This window comes from Microcaecilia unicolor, chromosome 1 (assembly GCF_901765095.1).
Source record: "Microcaecilia unicolor chromosome 1, aMicUni1.1, whole genome shotgun sequence".
Taxonomy (NCBI): Eukaryota; Metazoa; Chordata; class Amphibia; order Gymnophiona; family Siphonopidae; genus Microcaecilia; species Microcaecilia unicolor.
Window position 1 is genome coordinate 384,138,738 of NC_044031.1, and position 17,494 is coordinate 384,156,231.

The 17,494-nt window shown below is 42.8% G+C and overlaps 1 protein-coding gene across 1 annotated transcript in view; it reads right to left on the reverse strand.

The window, feature by feature from the left end:
• Positions 1–17,494, reverse strand: part of SGSM3 (small G protein signaling modulator 3) — a 160,162-nt gene that overhangs the window by 81,906 nt on the left and 60,762 nt on the right. Inside the window, 7 exon segments of the mRNA XM_030210556.1 lie at positions 4,708–4,851; positions 5,682–5,789; positions 6,820–6,930; positions 6,932–6,979; positions 6,981–7,030; positions 16,208–16,231; positions 16,234–16,277. Of these exon segments, the coding sequence (XP_030066416.1) occupies positions 4,708–4,851; positions 5,682–5,789; positions 6,820–6,930; positions 6,932–6,979; positions 6,981–7,030; positions 16,208–16,231; positions 16,234–16,277 (529 nt within the window).

Sequence of the window (17,494 nt, forward strand, 5' to 3'; positions counted from 1 at the left end):
CACCACCTGTATCTAAATATAAATCCTCCACTCTTACATTCTGAACAGCCAACATAAGCTGTTACTTGATGATACTTATATTTTACATCAATTACATTCTGTGTTATGCAGCAAAACTATGAGGCACAAATCAGTCTCCCAGCACAATAATAATAGTCCTTATAATGCCAAGCCTTCTGCTAGGCTGTTGTAAACAGTTTATACTCAAATGCCGGGTGACTGGCCTCCCAAATGTAAACACAGTTCGTGAGCACGCTCTGTTGGCTACTTATAACACATCAAACCAACTATATTTATCACGGTACAGGTGCTGTGTGCTCAGTGATCAACTTGTTCATCCATCATATAGTTCTCCTGTTTATGCCGGTTCCCCGATGCTGGACCGCATTTCACAATTCTTCCTCAGGAGGAACCACCATCACATTTTTAATCTTCAGAACGGCTGCACGCCAAATTGAAGCTCCCTCAAGGGCGGGGCACAAACGAATGAAAGGATGAATGAGTGGGTTTTTAATATTAGGTAGCAGTGTCAGTTGTTATAGGGTGGTACTGCAATGTAATAAATTCTTTTGTGATATTGAAAGAATAGTGGAGTCCTTTTGTAATAGATGTTAACAGAGACTCTAGGTTAATAAGCATTATCCCCTAATTGGTATCATTCTGTTAAATAGTGCCAAGAGGGTCAGGAGCAGATATTAGTCAGCATTTAGCAGGAGCGTGCCGCTGCATATCAGCTCTGACCCCACAGCATCTCCAGTTAGTGCAATGTAGGATGTCTTCTAAGTGAGAAGGATGATCAAAAGATTAATAAGGTACTGGAAAAAAAATAGCCAAAACTGAACTTAAACCCCGACTTCATCACAGTCCGGGGCCGATGTGGTAAACTTGCATTAGACGCGCTGACATTTGGCACATGGCTTCCTAACACAAGACTAACACAAAATTTTAGCTCCATGATGTAATAAATCAACAGCATGCAAATTGATGCCGTGTTAAGAAGTGTGTGCTGTCTAAAAACAGCGAATACCTCAGGGTAGCTGTTTGCTGCAAATACCTCCTTTGCTGCCAGTGCATGAGCAGAGACTGGGCCACACCACAGACAGGAAGGGAGAGATCAGAAAAGTCCTAGATAGTATGGAATGTTGCTATTAATTGGGTTTCTGCCAGGTACTTGTGACCTGGCTTGGCCACTGTTTGGAAACAGGATACTGGGCTAGATTGACCATTGATCTGACCCAGTTTGGGTCTTATGTTCAGGTTCCAACTCCCCCAACATGCCCCATAAAAATAGCTCTACCCAAGCCCCAAAACAACTCAATGGTGGTCTAGTGGATCCCCTACCACAACCACAGGCACCTGGAAGATAGGAGGAAGGAATGATGCCTATTCAAATCATGTCCCCACACTTTCATCTTGAAAAATGGCTGCACCTAACCCCGCAAAGTGCAGGGTCAATCTGCCAAACAAGGGTATTTTTACCTTATTGGCAGACTCTACCAAACAAAGCAAAACACACCCTTGTTTGGCATGTATATTTATATTGGGATCTTATAGTCTGCTACAACCAATGAGTTCAGAGCAGATAATATATAAAAAAGAAAAGGAGAATTCTCAAATGACTACACAATAATCAGAAAAAAAAATAAAAAATAAAGTACAAAATTTATAGAAGTACTTCTGGAAAAGAAAAGTCTTCAATAACCTCCTGAACGAGAAATAATGCCTCATTTGCCTAAGAGAGAAGGGTAGAGAATTCCAGCTAGAGGCAGCTTGATATGTTAAAGAAGACTGAAAGGGTTACAATGCTTTTACTTTACGAACAGTGCGGAAAACCTAACATATAAAGATTCCTAGTACATCTATTATGATTTCTATTAAAGAAAACAAAATGTTCAGTTAGGTAACCTGTGAAGTGGCCATGAAAAGCTTTGTAAGTTAAGACCAATATTTTAAACTGCACCCTAGCCTCTATTGGTAACCAATAAAACTGTAACATAAGAGGGGAATTAGAATCATACTTATTTGCCTCATATATTACTCTAATTGCAGCATTTTGTACTCTATGCAGCTTTCTTTTAAAGATTTTGAACAACCTATATAGATAAGAATTACAGTAACCCAGAGTTGAGAGTAATAAGGATTGAACCACCAGATGAAAAATTGGTAGGTCAAAATACTTGCGAATAACTCGCAGTTTTTATGCAAGAAAAAAGATTTGGTGACCACTTAGTCAACTTTCTCTTAGCGCTCAGGTTAATAATCTAGTTCTATGCTAATATTCTTGAAATTGAATCAAGTTTTAGATTAAAATTATCAACCTTGATGATGGAATTATCTTTTAGAAACGTCAGTGGGCCAATCCAAAGGAACTTAGTTTTTTCTTTATTTAACTTTAGTTTAAATGAATGCACCCAGCTTTCAACTGCTGACAGTGTAACAAATTGACTCGTGACTCGGGTTACCTGGGGTAAAAGATATTAGCACAGTGATATCCTCTGCATCTGAAGTGAACCCAAATAATTTGCCAGGGGTTGCATAAGGATATTGAACAATGCGGGCGAGAGAGGAGACCCCTGCAGCACTCTGCAAACCGAGTCCCATGGGTCAAAAACATCACCTTGCATTTTTACCCTATATGATCTTGTCAGGAATCCCTGGAACCATGATAGAACAGATTATCCCCAAGCTATGCATCCCAAAATGCATCATGTGAGGTCACCATTTTGCAAGATGGCAGCATGGAGCAGGAGCAAGTGCCTTCTATCTTCCAGGTGCACAGGAGGGTTTGGATCCACTAGACCACCATTATGCTTATGTTCTGGATCTTGGAGGATTGAGGGGTCATCTCTGGGGTCAGGATGATGGGGAGGTCCAGGGGTATTCAAAGCAGATGGTGATCTGAGGTAATGCCGCATTTCACCTCAGATCACCCTCTGTTTTAAAACCAGGACAAAGTTGCCTCTATGCCTCCTCTGACTCGATGTTGTGGCCCCAGTGTTGTGTTCAGACTTTCATTCTTCTGCACACTTCTCTGCATCTGCACTGAATTGTGAATTAGCCTTAACACCACTTTTTTTTTTAATGGGCCATGCACTGAGGATTTGCAGGGGGTTAAGCTGGTGTGCAAACCTTTTCTGCATCATGCACCACAAAAATTGGTGCAATTAGCACAGCTTTAGTGTACAAAGCCTGAGTGCACTTTAGTGCACCAACCCCTCAGTGTAATGCACGTTCTTATTCAACTCAAGATTTAATGCTAAAAAATGCAGGGTCATACACTTAGGTTGCAAAAATCCAAGGAAAATGTATAGTATAGGGGTGAAGTACTTCTGTGTACGAAAGAAGAGAGAGACTTGGGGTGATTTTGTTGGATAATCTCAAGTGACCAACGAGGTAGAAAAGGCAATGGTCAAAGCTAGAAGGATGCTCGGGTGCATAAGGAGATGAATGACCAGCACGAAAAAAAAAAAAAGGTGATAGTGCCCTCATAAGTCTGTGGTGGGGCCCCATTTAGAATACTGCATGCAATTCTGCAGACCACACCTACGAAAAGATATAATAAACTGGATGGAGTCGGTACAGAGGGCAGCTACAGAACTGGTCAGTGGCCTCTTTCATAAAGAATATGGGGACAGACTTAAGGCTCTCAATACGTATACAATGGAAGAAAGGCAGGAGAGAGGGGATATGATAGAGACATTTAAATACCTCTGTGGCATTAATGTACAGGAGGTGAGCCTCCTTCAAATGAAGGAAAACTCTGGAATGAAGTTAAAAGGTTATAGGCTTAGGAGTAATCTTAGAAAATACTTTTCCACAGAAAGGGTGGTGGATGCGTGTAATCACCTCCCGGTGGAGGAGACGAGGACTGTGTCTGAATTTAAGAAAGCATGGGACAGGCAAGTGGGATCTCTTAGGGAAAGGAGGAGATAGTGATTGCAGTGGATGGGCAGACTGGATGGGCCATTTGGCTATTATCTGCCGTCATGTTTTTGTGTTTCTATCTACCCAATGGCTTAAAGCAACAAAAATGTACTGGTGTTGGCCTTTCACTGCTCCTTGGAATAGCAAGGAGGCACTGAGTGTCTAGCGGTGACAGAAGAAAAAACAAAAAGCAGACCCTGGAAGTCCAAACAGTTTCTTTATTCGTACAGAACCGACGTGGCCACCTTTTGCCAATTAAGGCTGTATCAGGGGTAATAACATAAAACAGCTAACCAGGGACAAAGAAAGGCTTAGCCCAGATAGCACAACTGATCATACAGAGGATTGAAGCTGCTGCTCCACTTCTGTGAAGGAACCACTGCTGAAGTCATCTTGAAAGATCAGTTGTGCTATCCATGCTAAGGCTTTCTTTGTCCCTGGTTAGCTGTTTATGTTATTACCCCTGATGCAGCCTTAATTGGCGAAACGTGGCCACGTCGGGTCTGTACGAATAAAGAATTGTTTGGACTTCCAGTGCCTGCTTTCTGTTTTGTTTTGGGGTTTTTTCTTTCACTGCTCCTTGCCACAGCCAGGACCTTCCATCCTTCCAATGACCTTGGGCAAGTCATTTCACTACCACTGCACCGGGTACCAACTAAGACTAAGTCCTCTGAGGTAGGGAGCTTCCTATTGTACCTGAACTGTAAATTGCCTTGAGCTCAGAATTGGGAAAAAAAAAAAAGAGAACAATTAAATCTAAAATACAAATCCAGTGCTTCTTACCATGCCTGTTCCTTGGCAGTACCCAATCTCTGGGTACAGCCATGCCAAGCCACGCAAAATGCGCCGTAACCGTGGGACGCCAATGCTGTTCATATTGGAGAAGCAAGCGTTGCTAGGCATGGTGCGCAGCAAGTCCTTCTCAATCTGAAAAGAACAAAACAGACTCAGCACAAAAATTCTGGCCTCACTCGCAGTCCCTAAAAGTACAAGCTGAAATTCTGAAAAATGAAATTAATTATCTGGGCAATGTTTAGCTATACCTTCCGTTTCTGTAAGTTTTAGTCTGAAGATTAATCAGGTCAATATTTGAAGGCAATTGTGCATTTTCTGGCATCTGGTGAATGCACAAATTACTGTATCTACATATTATCAAAAAATATACAGATAATATTGGGCTGTTTACACTGATAAATAGTCCAATATTATCCGCCTATTTGTGGGCCGTTTCTGGAGTGGGGCAAGATGGGACCAAAAAACTTATCCAGATAGCAGTGATATTCAACTGCTACCCAGATAATTTATATGTCTAGTTTAGGCCTGTTAAATAGCACTGTAATATTCTTCACTGCCTAGACAGTGTCCAGACACTATCCAAGCCCTCCAGAGCCACAGAAACCTCACTATAGCAAAGCATCTGCTAGGTCAACGGCTGCCCTTTTAAGCACTAAAGCAACATATGTGAAAAAGGAGACAGCAGAGGGGCTGCCCAGGAATGCTAGAGTGAGGATACTGAGCCCTTATATCCCCCTCAAAATATTCTCAACCTGCCCTAATCTGCTTGCACTGCATGACAATGTAAGGATGACTGATTCCTCTATTCTACTCATACTGAGGGGGAAGAAGGAATGAAAAAGAAGCAGAATTGAATATCATCTCCCATGTACAAACTGTCATACCACTGAGATCTGCTATGTCCCTGGATTATAAAATGGGACTGTGGCATTCCTCCCACCCCAGCTCTAGTCCCAGTTCACCTGCTTGGCGGCGATGGTTTCATTATTGGAGCTATTCTTCACAATATCCCGATACGACATCTCTGAGTTTCTCTTCTTCTGCAGCGCTCCTGAAAGTCGCATCCAGAGCTGTGTCGGTGGGAGGGAATGACAGCCAGATGCATTATTTTCGATGTTAATTTATTTTGTACAGCGCTTCTACCTAAGCCCCTCTACATTTAAATCAACTGAGCAGATGATCAGATTGGGGGTAACGCACATACTTCTCAATCTAATAATGCACATCCTTCCATGAAAGCCCTTTATCTGTGAATAGTACAGCTTATGGTAAAGCCAAAAGCAACAACTCTTATATTTGCTAAAAGGAGCTCACACAAATGCACTTCATCATAAAAAGGTCAAAAAGAAAAAAAACAGCTAGTTCTTATTTTTAGAAGCAAATCACAATATTTCTTTATCTGATCACTTTTGTTTTTCCCTTCTTCCTTCCAATGGTTTCCACTTCACTCCTCCCTTTACCTAGACCGCATGCTCATTACCCCATCGCCTGGTGGCAAGGCCTTCTCCAAGATGCATCCTGTTACTCCTTGGTTGACAAGGCCACCACAGTAGGGCCAGCCATCTTCCCTTCCTCCATGAGCCTATATGCATCCATGGAGGGCACAGGCCTCACCAGTTAACCAGCCCCTACTAAAACATTCTTGGCATCTTGAGAGTTTTAGAACTGTGATTCTGATGAATGTTTCTTGAACAAGACAGTAGTGGAGCTGGACAGTTCTGACCTTCAACAGACAATTTTCAAAAGTTTTGTCCATGTAAAAATTGTTCTTTGAAGACTGTCCCCTCACCCTAGCATCCCCCTCCCCATGTGACTGCAGCTATAAGTGGGTATGCTGTGCATTCTCAGCAGTGCCCCCCGTTTTCCTTTGAAAATGTGTTTGCAGCCTGAAACTAACCCCCTTAGATTAAAAATTGCCCTCTCAGTTGGTGAGTGAGGGACAGGCCCCAACTTCTACTTGTAACCCTCAACTCTACAATCTAGGGACCCTCATTTCTCTGCAAACCTCCACTCTGCTCCTCACTGGGACCCTAGAATGTTCATTCTCCTCTCCAATGGCTTACAGTCCTATCTGCAGTCCCTGCTTCTCCTTCCCCCTACCTGCGGTCTCATGCTGTGTGGAATCCCTGCTAGCACCAGCAGACGGAGTTTGTCAGACTGGGGCAGCACCACATCAATCTTGTCCCAGGTGAGATCGCCAACATCATGGTTTGTGGGTGAACTCCAGGTGGGCCTGCCACTTCAGCCTCTGCTGTGGGTCCTTCTGTCAATGGTATCCCCAGAAGCTTGCTGGAGTTTGGCTCAGCACCATCTGCATCAAGGGTTGGGAGGGGAGGAGGAGAAAAGCAGGGAAAGAAGACAACAGCAGGTGAGAACGAACGAGAGCAAATTGGGTAAAAGAAAAGCATAGGAAAAGTGACTATAAAAAGACGATCTTCAAGAGATCTCAATGTATGTGTTTGTATATATCTGTAGGTGTCCATACATATATGGTAGGAGGGTTTCTGGTGGGGTGTGACTGAACAGTTTCCTCCAGCTCATTCAGAACATAGCAAGAGCCTTCATTTGCAACTACCCAGAGAATTTTCCTCCATTTCATATCCCTTTCCAGCTTCCTCTAATACAGCCATCACAGCAACACTCCTTGGCTGGGAAAAGGCACCACAGCTCCTTCAAGCAGCCTGTAATCAAGCCACTAGGTACTACCACTACATAACAAGAATATCTCCCTGCACACCAGGGGCTGTGAATATTACCTCCACAGCATCCAGAGTCTTAGCCATCCCAGGGGGGCAGAAGGCTCAAGTCTGATATGAAACCATGGACTTTCCATGTAGCAGTGCATAGCATGGTCACTAAGGAAGCAGGCTATTGTTAGATTTTGTAAGTTTGTTATAACTTGAAACTGATGTCTGATGCTGTGCTGGTGGGTGAGTAAATAAAAGACTTAATTCTCTCTAATTCCTGTAAATGGAGTTTGCTTCAGGTATACTGCACTATTTCCCATCCCCCATCTCTCTTTTCCTATCAGCCACATGAAGGAATTAATATATCCTCTTATGAAAATAAGTTACGGAGAAAAGGTATGGCAAGGATCAATTGCAAGCTTCCAGCACATATGAAAGTCCCAATTACAAGTCTCCAGTCAATATGCAGCACCTATGACTGGTCCAGGGTAGAGGAGAGGTGGATGCTCACAACAGCCTATAAAACCACGCTGCAGACAAAGGAACTCTGAAAAAACTAGACTTGGAGAGAGAGTTTCAGATCCGTCCAATGGCCTATGGTTTTTTCCCGAGGGGGATTTACTTTCCCCTCCTTGATAGAAACTAATTCTCTATAAATATGAATCTCTCTTTCACTTATTTATTATTATTTTTTTTTTATTGCATTTGTATCCCACATTTTCCCACCTCTTTGCAGGCTCAAAGTGGCTTACAATACATCTTGGATAGTGGAAATGAGAAGAGAGTAGACATTTATTATTTCTTTCTCTGCTTTCTCTCTGTTCTGTGACCTTTGTATGGGAGATCCACTGGCCTAACATGCAACCCATCCACAAGAAAGGACATTCATTAGACATCATAACCCACAAATTTTCATCAGAAGCGAACCTCAGAATAAAAGACACAAAATGGACAGCCATACCATGGTCAGACCATTACAAGGCAAACACTTCCCTCCTTTGGAAAACAAAAGAGACACAACAAAAGCAAGAAAAAAGAACATATACCACAAGAGGCAAGATAGACCCCATAAAATTTTGGCAACAAACATACACCGACGAATGGACAACAACTACAGACTCACCCCAATTTTTACAAGAATGGGACAACAGATGCAAAACAGTTCTAGACGAGATAGCACCACTCCAAACTAGAACCTCACATAGGAAAAGCTCAACCCCTTGGTTCAACGAAGAACTGAAAGACCTAAAAACACAGGTTAGAAGACTAGAAAGAGCTTGGAGAAAAAAAAAAAAGACGAACACACATTCAAAGAGTGGAAACAGTCGCAAAGAAAATACAAATACAAAATCAGACAAACCAAAAGAATGCATTACAGTACTATAATAGGACCAAATTACAAGGACACGCATAAACTCTTCGCACTTGTAAACAATCTCCTAAATACCACAAAGGTCACTTCAAATTGTACAGAAACCCCATCGGCAACTACCTAGCAAATTATTTCAAGGAAAAAATCATAAAGCTCCGACACATGATACCGAGCAACACCACTGAGTACACAAGCATCCTTGAATGCTTAGACCCGAAAGCTGGGGAATATCCAGCCGACCGATCATGGACCGACTTTGACTTGATTTCAGTAGACGAACTTTACACACTGGCTCGGAAAATACGCCAAATCTCAATGCAAACTGACATCTGCCCTATTAGCCTATTAAAAGACGCCCCCAAACAATTAAAAAAAAAACACCTCATGAACCAAATAAACTACATACTCCTAAATTCCCCATGGACAAAGGAAATATCCTTCTCACTCCACTGCCAAAAGATGCCAAGTAAAGCACAATGGACCTAACAAACTACCGCCAGTTGCTTCTATCCCGCTCATTACAAAAATGATGGAGGGCATAGTGACAAAACAACTCACGGAATACCTAACCAAACATTCAATCCTACATGAGTCCCAATCAGGATTTAGATCAAATCATAGCACTGAAACTGTACTTGTGTCAGCAATGAATTCATTCAAAAAAACAATTGCAAACCGGTAAGAACATACTCGTACTACAATTCGACATGTCTAGTGCTTTCAACATAGTAGACCATGGAATACTACTACACCTGTTAGAATATTTCGGAATCGGAGGCCCAGCTCTCAACTGGTTCAAAGGATTCCTCACCACCAGATCCTACCAAGTAACAACGAACAATGACAGATCACCACCCTAGACACCGGAATGCGGAGTTCCTCAGGGATCCCCCCCTCTCGCCAACTATTTTCAACCTGATGATGGTACCACTAGCCAAACTACTAGCCAATCAGAACCTGAACCCCTACATATATGCGGATGATGTCACGATCCACATCCCATTCAAAACAACCTAAACGAAATAACCAACAAGATCAATCAGAGCCTCCAAATCATGCACTCTTGGGCGGACTCATTCCAGCTAAAACTGAATGCGGAAAAAACTCAATGTCTAGTTCTCACTTCCCAATACAACACAAACAACTACCCTACCATAACCACACCTTACTGCACTCTCCCTATTCAGAAATCTGAAACTTCTTGGAGTTACCATCGATCGAAACCTCAAACTTGACACCCATGTGAAGAACACAACGAAAAAAATGTTCTACTCGATGTGGAAACTCAAAAGAATAAAACCTTTTTTCCCAAGAAACATCTTCCGCACCCTAGTACAGTCGCTAGTGATAAGTCACCTGGACTACTGCAACGCTCTGTACGCAGGCTGTAAAGAACAGACCATTAAAAAACTCCAAACAGCCCAGAACACCGCAGCCCGACTCATCTTTGGAAAAACCAAATACAAAAGTGCGAAGCCCATAAGAGAGAAACTGCACTGGCTCCCGCTCAAGGAACGAACTGAGTTCAAGATCTGTACGACCGTACACAAAATCATTCACGCAGAAGCCCCACTCTACATGCTAAACCTAGTAGACCTACCGCCCAGAAACGCCAGAAGATCAGCCCGCAAGTTCCTCCACCTGAACTTCCCCAGCTGTAAAGGAATTAAATACAAACAGGCATACGCTACTACCTTTGCGTACAAAAGCACACAGATATGGAATGCACTACCCATGGCCCTGAAAACCACGAACAACTTAACCAGCTTTCGCAAATCTTTGAAGACACACCTCTTCGACAAGGCCTACAAAAGACATCCTCAATGAAACAAACCACTCCTTCTAATCACCCATGTGCTGTAAAACACCTCTCACATGATCATACCCTATTCCTCCCATCCAAATCCTCTTCTACCTTCAGCTTATTATCGACTGCATCTAGTTTCATGTAATGACTATATCATATTAACATCCTGTAAGCCACATTGAGCCTGCAAAAAGGTGGGATAATGTGGGGTAAAAATGCAATAAATAAATAAATAAATATCCTCTTATGAAAATAAGTTACGGAGAAAAGGTATGGCAAGGACCAACTGCAAGCTTCCAGCACATATGAAAGTCCCAATTACAAGTCTCCAGTCAATATGCAGCACCTATGACTGGTCCAGGGTAGAGGAGAGGTGGATGTTCACAACAGCCTATAAAACCACGCTGCAGACAAAGGAACTCTGAAAAAACTAGACTTGGAGAGAGAGTTTCAGATCCGTCCAATGGCCTATGGTTTTTCCCGAGGGGGATTTACTTTCCCCTCCTTGATAGAAACTAATTCTCTATAACTATGAATCTTTCTTTCACTTATTTATTTTTTTTTTTTTTATTGCATTTGTATCCCACATTTTCCCACCTCTTTGCAGGCTCAAAGTGGCTTACAATACACCTTGGATAGTGGAAATGAGAAAAGAGTAGACATTTATTCTTTCTTTCTCTGCTTTCTCTTCTTCCTTCTTTCTCTTATCTAATTAGTCTAATTACTTATAATTACCAGAGGTACTCTATTTCTACAGGGTGAGGCAAAAAAAAGTAACCTCCCTAGAGTTTTTTTACTGTTTTCTCAGTACTGCTTGGAATTTCAATATGGAATTTTACAGTTGTAAATGTTGTTACTATCTACACTTAGGGCCAGATGCACTAAACTTAACGAGCCATTAACGAGCAAGTAGTAAACCTTGGCTTGCACAAAGGCCATTTTCCGATCACAGTAGCAGCTAATGAAAACAGAATGCAAATGATCCAAAAGCTATTATAATGAGCTGCACTACCGTTGCAAGGCTATTATAATGAGATGCGCTAATGTTCACCAATTCCCCTTACCGTGGAAAAACCTAACGTGAGGTCTGCACCTCTTGTTAGGATGGGGCTGCTGTGAACGGACCCATGGAGACCGGTGGGAAAGCACCTACACCCATGTAAAAAAAAAAAAAAAAAAAAAAAGAACAAGCTGCGTGTCCCAAATGCTCGTCAGGGACGTCCTTCTAAAGTGCCTAACATGAACGTCCTTCAAGGATGTCCCTGACGTGCACTTGGCTTTTTTTCCCCTTCCGACGACGACGCTGCTCCCCCCTGCATTGAAATGACAGCTTCCTGCAGCCCCTGCCTCCCCACCATCCTCCGCACCCCCGTGGCCCTGCCCCCGCCGCTCCCCCCCTCCACCCACCCCCTCCGTCTGCCACCGAACCAGGCCCTCACAGCGCCTCTCACCTCCGTGTGAAGGCACTGCAGCAGGCAACAGCTGATCGCCTCCCTTCGGACTTCCCTCCTTTCCTCCCTGGCCCGCCCTCGTCTGACGTAAGGAACTTACGTCTGGTCAGTTGGGGCAGTTTTTTGGGACTTGGACCTAAAAAAAAAGGGTCCAAATAAAACGGACCAAATTCTCCTGACGGCCGGCTTTCTTTTTTCCATTATCGGGTGAAGCCAGCCATCTCAACGCTCGCCCTCTTCCCGCCTTCGCTACCATGCCGACACACCCCCTTTCAACTTTCGCCGGCCCCACGATGGAACACAGTTGAAGCCGCCCAAAATCAGCTTTCGATTATGCCGATTTGGGCGGATTCAGGAGATCGCCGCCCATCTCCCGATTTGTGTCAGAAGATGGGCGGCGATCTCTTTCGAAAATCAGCTGGATAGTATATTCAGGGTACTTATTTGTACCAGCGGCAATAGAGGGTTAAGTGAATTGCTCAGAGTCACAAGGAGCTGAAGTGGGAATCAAACTCAGTTCCCAACTAGGCAACTCTTCCACTTTAGAGGGGCTTTAGGAGCCCTTGATGATAAGATTAAATTTTAGCTGGAAAGGGTTACACAGAAGTAGTTTTAAATCGGGCAATAAAGCTAGTCAATTGCTGGCCCTTCGGCATAAAAGTCCAGCAGGTCAAAAGCAATATCTTATCTATTAAGGATAGAGATGGAGGGCTGTTGTCCAAGAGGCTGCTATTCAAAATTGCTTCAAGGAGTTTTATGAAGAGTTGTATACGCCAGAATGACTGGGGGATCCTCAGTCTGTGGTGGACTATTTAGGAACCCTCCAATTGCCAGTTCTAGGTTGGAGGAAGCCTGTGCGCTGGATGGGGGCAATCACAGAGGAGGAGGTCCTTCAAGTAATTCAGGACTTGAAGCCCAGAAAATTCCCAGGCTTAGATGGTTTCACCGGGCCTTCTTTACAAACCTTTAGGTCTCAGGTGGTGTCTCTGCTTACCCAGTGTTTAATTCACTTCAGGAGGGAGAGGAGTTGACCTACTATATGAGGTTTACATAAGTACATAAGTATTGCTATACTGAGAAAGACCAAAGGTCCATCAAGTCCAGCATCCTGTTCCAAGAGTGGCCAATCCAGGTCACAAATACCCGGCAAGATCCCAAAAAAGTACAAAACATTTATACTGCTTATCCCAGAAATAGTGGATTTTCATTTAATAATGGTCTATGGACTTTTCCATTAGGAAGCCGTCCAAACCTTTTTAAAACTCCGCTAAGCCAACCGCCTTTACCACATTCTCTGGCAACGAATTCCAGAGTTTAATTACACATTGAGTGAAGAAAGATTTTCTCCAATTCATTATAAATTTATTACATTGTAGCTTCATTGCATGCCCCTAGTCCTAATATTTTTGGAAAGCGTAAACAGACGCTTCACATCTACCCGTTCAACTCCACTCATTATTTTATAGACCTCTATAATATCTCCCCTCAGTTGCCTTTTCTCCAAGCTGAAGAGCCCTAGCCGCTTTAACCTTTCCTCATAGGGAAGTCATCCCATCCCCTTTATCATTTTTGTCGCCCTTCTCTGCATCTTTTCTAATTCCACTATATCTTTTTTGAGATGCGGCGACCAGAATTGAACACAATATTCGAGATGCGGTCGCACCATGGAGTGATACAAAGGCATTAAAACATCCTCATTTTTGTTTTCCATTCCTTTCCTAATAATACCTAACATTCTATTTGCTTTCTTAGCCACAGCAGGCAGGTTTGCAGGAATCACAGTGCTACCTTACAGAGTGCAGGGGGTATCGGCCTATATCCCTCCTGACTAATGTCCCTAAGTTATTGGCTAAGATACTGACTGAGTGGTTGGCAAAATATATGCTGCAATTGATTCACCCTGATCAGGTGGGCTTCGTCTCAGGTAAGCAGGCAGCGGATGGTAATCCAAAGGGTGCTTAGCATCTTCTGTAAGGCCTGTTGGGAACAGTTGCCCCTAAAAGCAGTAGCAGTAGACGCTGAAAAGCATTTGATTGGGTGGATTGGGAGTTAGTAATTGGGATGTTACACAAAGTGGCACTGGGGAGAGATTTATTAGCTGGATATGAATCTGTATACTCAGCTGTTGGCCTGTGTTCATGTGAATGGGAATAATCATCTTCCATTGTCCTGTCTCGTGGGAAGCAGAAGGGTGGTGCCCTTTGTTGCCCCCGTTGTTTGCCCTGATGATGGAACCTTTGGCCCATAAGCTTCGAGAGCATTCATCTATTGAGGGTCTAGGCTAGGATCTGTTGATCCTTATCAGGGGCATGCCGGAAGCCTAACGTTTGTCTGGGTTGAAGGCTAATCTTTCCAAGCCTGAGATCCTTAATCTCTCACTACCTAAGGAACAACAAACACAACACTGGGTACAATAATTACAGGATAGTTGTAACACTTATAGATACATGTCGCCAAACAAGTATCAACCTAGAGTTGATAGGTTCAACAAATTCAAACCACCATTAACAACCACCATTATCAATATTCAAACATTTAAGCTCCTACACAGCTAATACACCATAATTACCTAACCTAACATCATACACTTATTCAATATCATACATGCGACATCCCCCCAGTCCCAACCCAACTTGTTCCATTATGGATAAAGCCCTCAAAACGTCCCAAATATCATCCAAGGGTTGACCTAAGGAGCAGGTGACATATCTTCGGAATAGCTTCCCTTTTCGATATGTCTTGGGCTCTATTAAATATTAGCATGAAGTTGGGGGTAAATTGGGAAATCACTAGGTAGTAACACTAAAATGTCAGTAACAACATAGCTTAAGATAATTAAATATTGTTTTAATAGTAATATATAAGTACAATGACTAAGTAAAATTTATCACTGAAATTCAAAGCAGATGCGTCCCTGGTATGTATGTAGCTGGGATATTTTCATCAGTAGCTTGTGATTAACTGTACAATTCCTTGTACATTCTGGAGAGAAATGCAAATCCTTGGTGAGAGTTTTTCAGACTTTGCTTTGCCCCTCCCCCCCTCCCCCTCCTGTTAAACCAGGACACAAGGTAACGAGTGGATAAATGATAATAGAACATTCTACATATGATGGGACAATTTTAGAAGTGTCTGCATCTACAGGCTTACTGCCATAGCAGTGATACTACTATTTCCAGCAAGGTGAAAAATAACCTGCACATTGTAAAACCCAGCCTGTAGGGTTTACTACTACTACTTATTTCTATAGCGCTACGTACGCAGTGCGGTACACTTGAACATGAAAAGACAGTCCCTGCTCAACAGAGCTTACAATCTAATTCTGAAGAGAAACCAGAGATTATTGTTCCACAATAATGATTGTGGTGATGATCCGGTTGTTCTTCCATTACTTCTCTTAACCACCCATATACCTTGCCTTTATTAATGCATTGGGATAAAGATCCTGGGGTCAATATTCAGTCAGAGGCGGTGAGCTTTTTTTTTAGCCACTGGCAGTGTTATTCCCAGATACTCAATAGTGGCCATGTCTGGGCACCTGCACTGAATATCCAGGTATATATGGCCATATGCATTTAAATGCACTATTCAACATGTAACTGCATAAAGATAGGACTTTTATGCAGTCCAATTTGACTCCTAAGTTAGGCTGATTATCAGCATTTAACTGCATAAGTGCCAGCTCTGCCCTCTGACCATCAACAAAATAGCTGGCTTTGAGTTTAGAGGTCTGTGTTGATATTTAGCAGCATTAACCAGTTAAGTGCCACTGAATATTAGAATATTAGCATATAGCCAAGCACAAATGATTTAACTGACCAGGAGCTTCGAATATCGACCCCATATGTACTTTTCACATGCAATCACTTGCAACTGCTTTTTCTATGGGTAGCATTTTGCAGGAAATTTGTACTGGTAGATCTGAAAATTCAAACTACAACCATATTTGTCCCCTAGTTTAAACCTCATTGACGGTAAGACTTCCTCTCGATGCGGGTGAAATGTTCCAACATGCAGACGTCAAGCTGCACTAAAAGAAGGCAATTTCCAGCTAGTTGATCGTGACAGGTAAAATACTTTTCAGTCACGCGAATCTCCTTTGAAAAATGGACTACTCCGTATGTAATTTTGTGAAGAAAAGAGAACCCCAACAGCAATGCTAACATCTCACCTTCCTTGTCCACCCGGAAGCCAATTCATCGTAGCGAAACTCTGGCTGCTCCACTGACTCCTCCTTCTGCAGAAAGAAGCATAAAGCACATTAACACATTTATAGACTAGATTCAATAAATATGCGCTCAAATATGGGTGCCAAAAATATTTGCGTAGTGCGCTATTCTATACATGGCACTTGAGTTGTGCACTGTCTATAGAATAGTGCTTAAGTACCCAGGATCCACGCCCAACTTTGAGTGCAAGGATTCACACCAACTGAAACCTGGTGTAAATCCTTGTATGTTAATTAGGTGCAGATTCCCTGAATTCTATAATACTGTGTGCATCTTTAGTGAACGCCCCTGACCTGCCCATGTCCTTCCCATTGCCATGCCCCCTTTTCAGCTGCATACATACTAAAGATTTGCATGTGGATATTTATAGAACAGTGCTGTAGCAAAATGCCGCAACAAATCCTAGACTGAAACCAAGTAACTACACTAATTGGTTGTAAGCACAATTATTGTTAGTTAACAGCTCGTTACTCAATTAAGATGCGCCCAAATTTTGGGCATGAAGTTTTGGGCCCCCACATACAGAATCCAGGGGTATATGTAACGACCCTCAGTCTCCTGTGGAAGCTTAGCTAGATGCTGCAGCCAGAAATTTTGTAGAACATTTGTACAAACTTACATGCAGTTTATATCATTTTTACTGCTGCAATTGCCTAATGCTTATTGTTGATTTATTCATACTGAGTACACCGCTCCTTGAGGAATTCCTTCGAAGAGGTGGTAAATAAATCCTTAATTAATTAATTGTCAACTGTTGAAGTCCCTGGAAGAACTCAGAAATCTGTGACATCCAACTAGGCACTCCTAGCAAACCAGTACTGTGGACAGCTGCCACACCAAGAGAGCGATATTCCAAAATGTCCAAGGAAAGGAGCACTTGAGCCACCAGCTGTGGCTGAGATGGACTTGGAGGCATCTCATAAAGGGAGACTAAGAGTGGAGCAGGAGCCGCAGAAGTGGTCTGCTGTGGAATCTGGCAGCTGGAAGCACATCGAAGATGTCTGCTGGAGAGAAATGACTTCCCAACACCTATATAAAATAGAACCTCCCAGATACTCCAAGATGTGCCGTGGTAACAACTGCCTCTTGGAGAACTAGAATTCGACACCTTACGGATCAAGAAAAACAGCAATCCAGGAAGAAACTCACAGACTCCCATGACAGTAAGAGTCGCAAATAAGCCAAAGGGTCAGCATGGCTGAGTCCTGCCACTGATGCTTGCGAAAAGA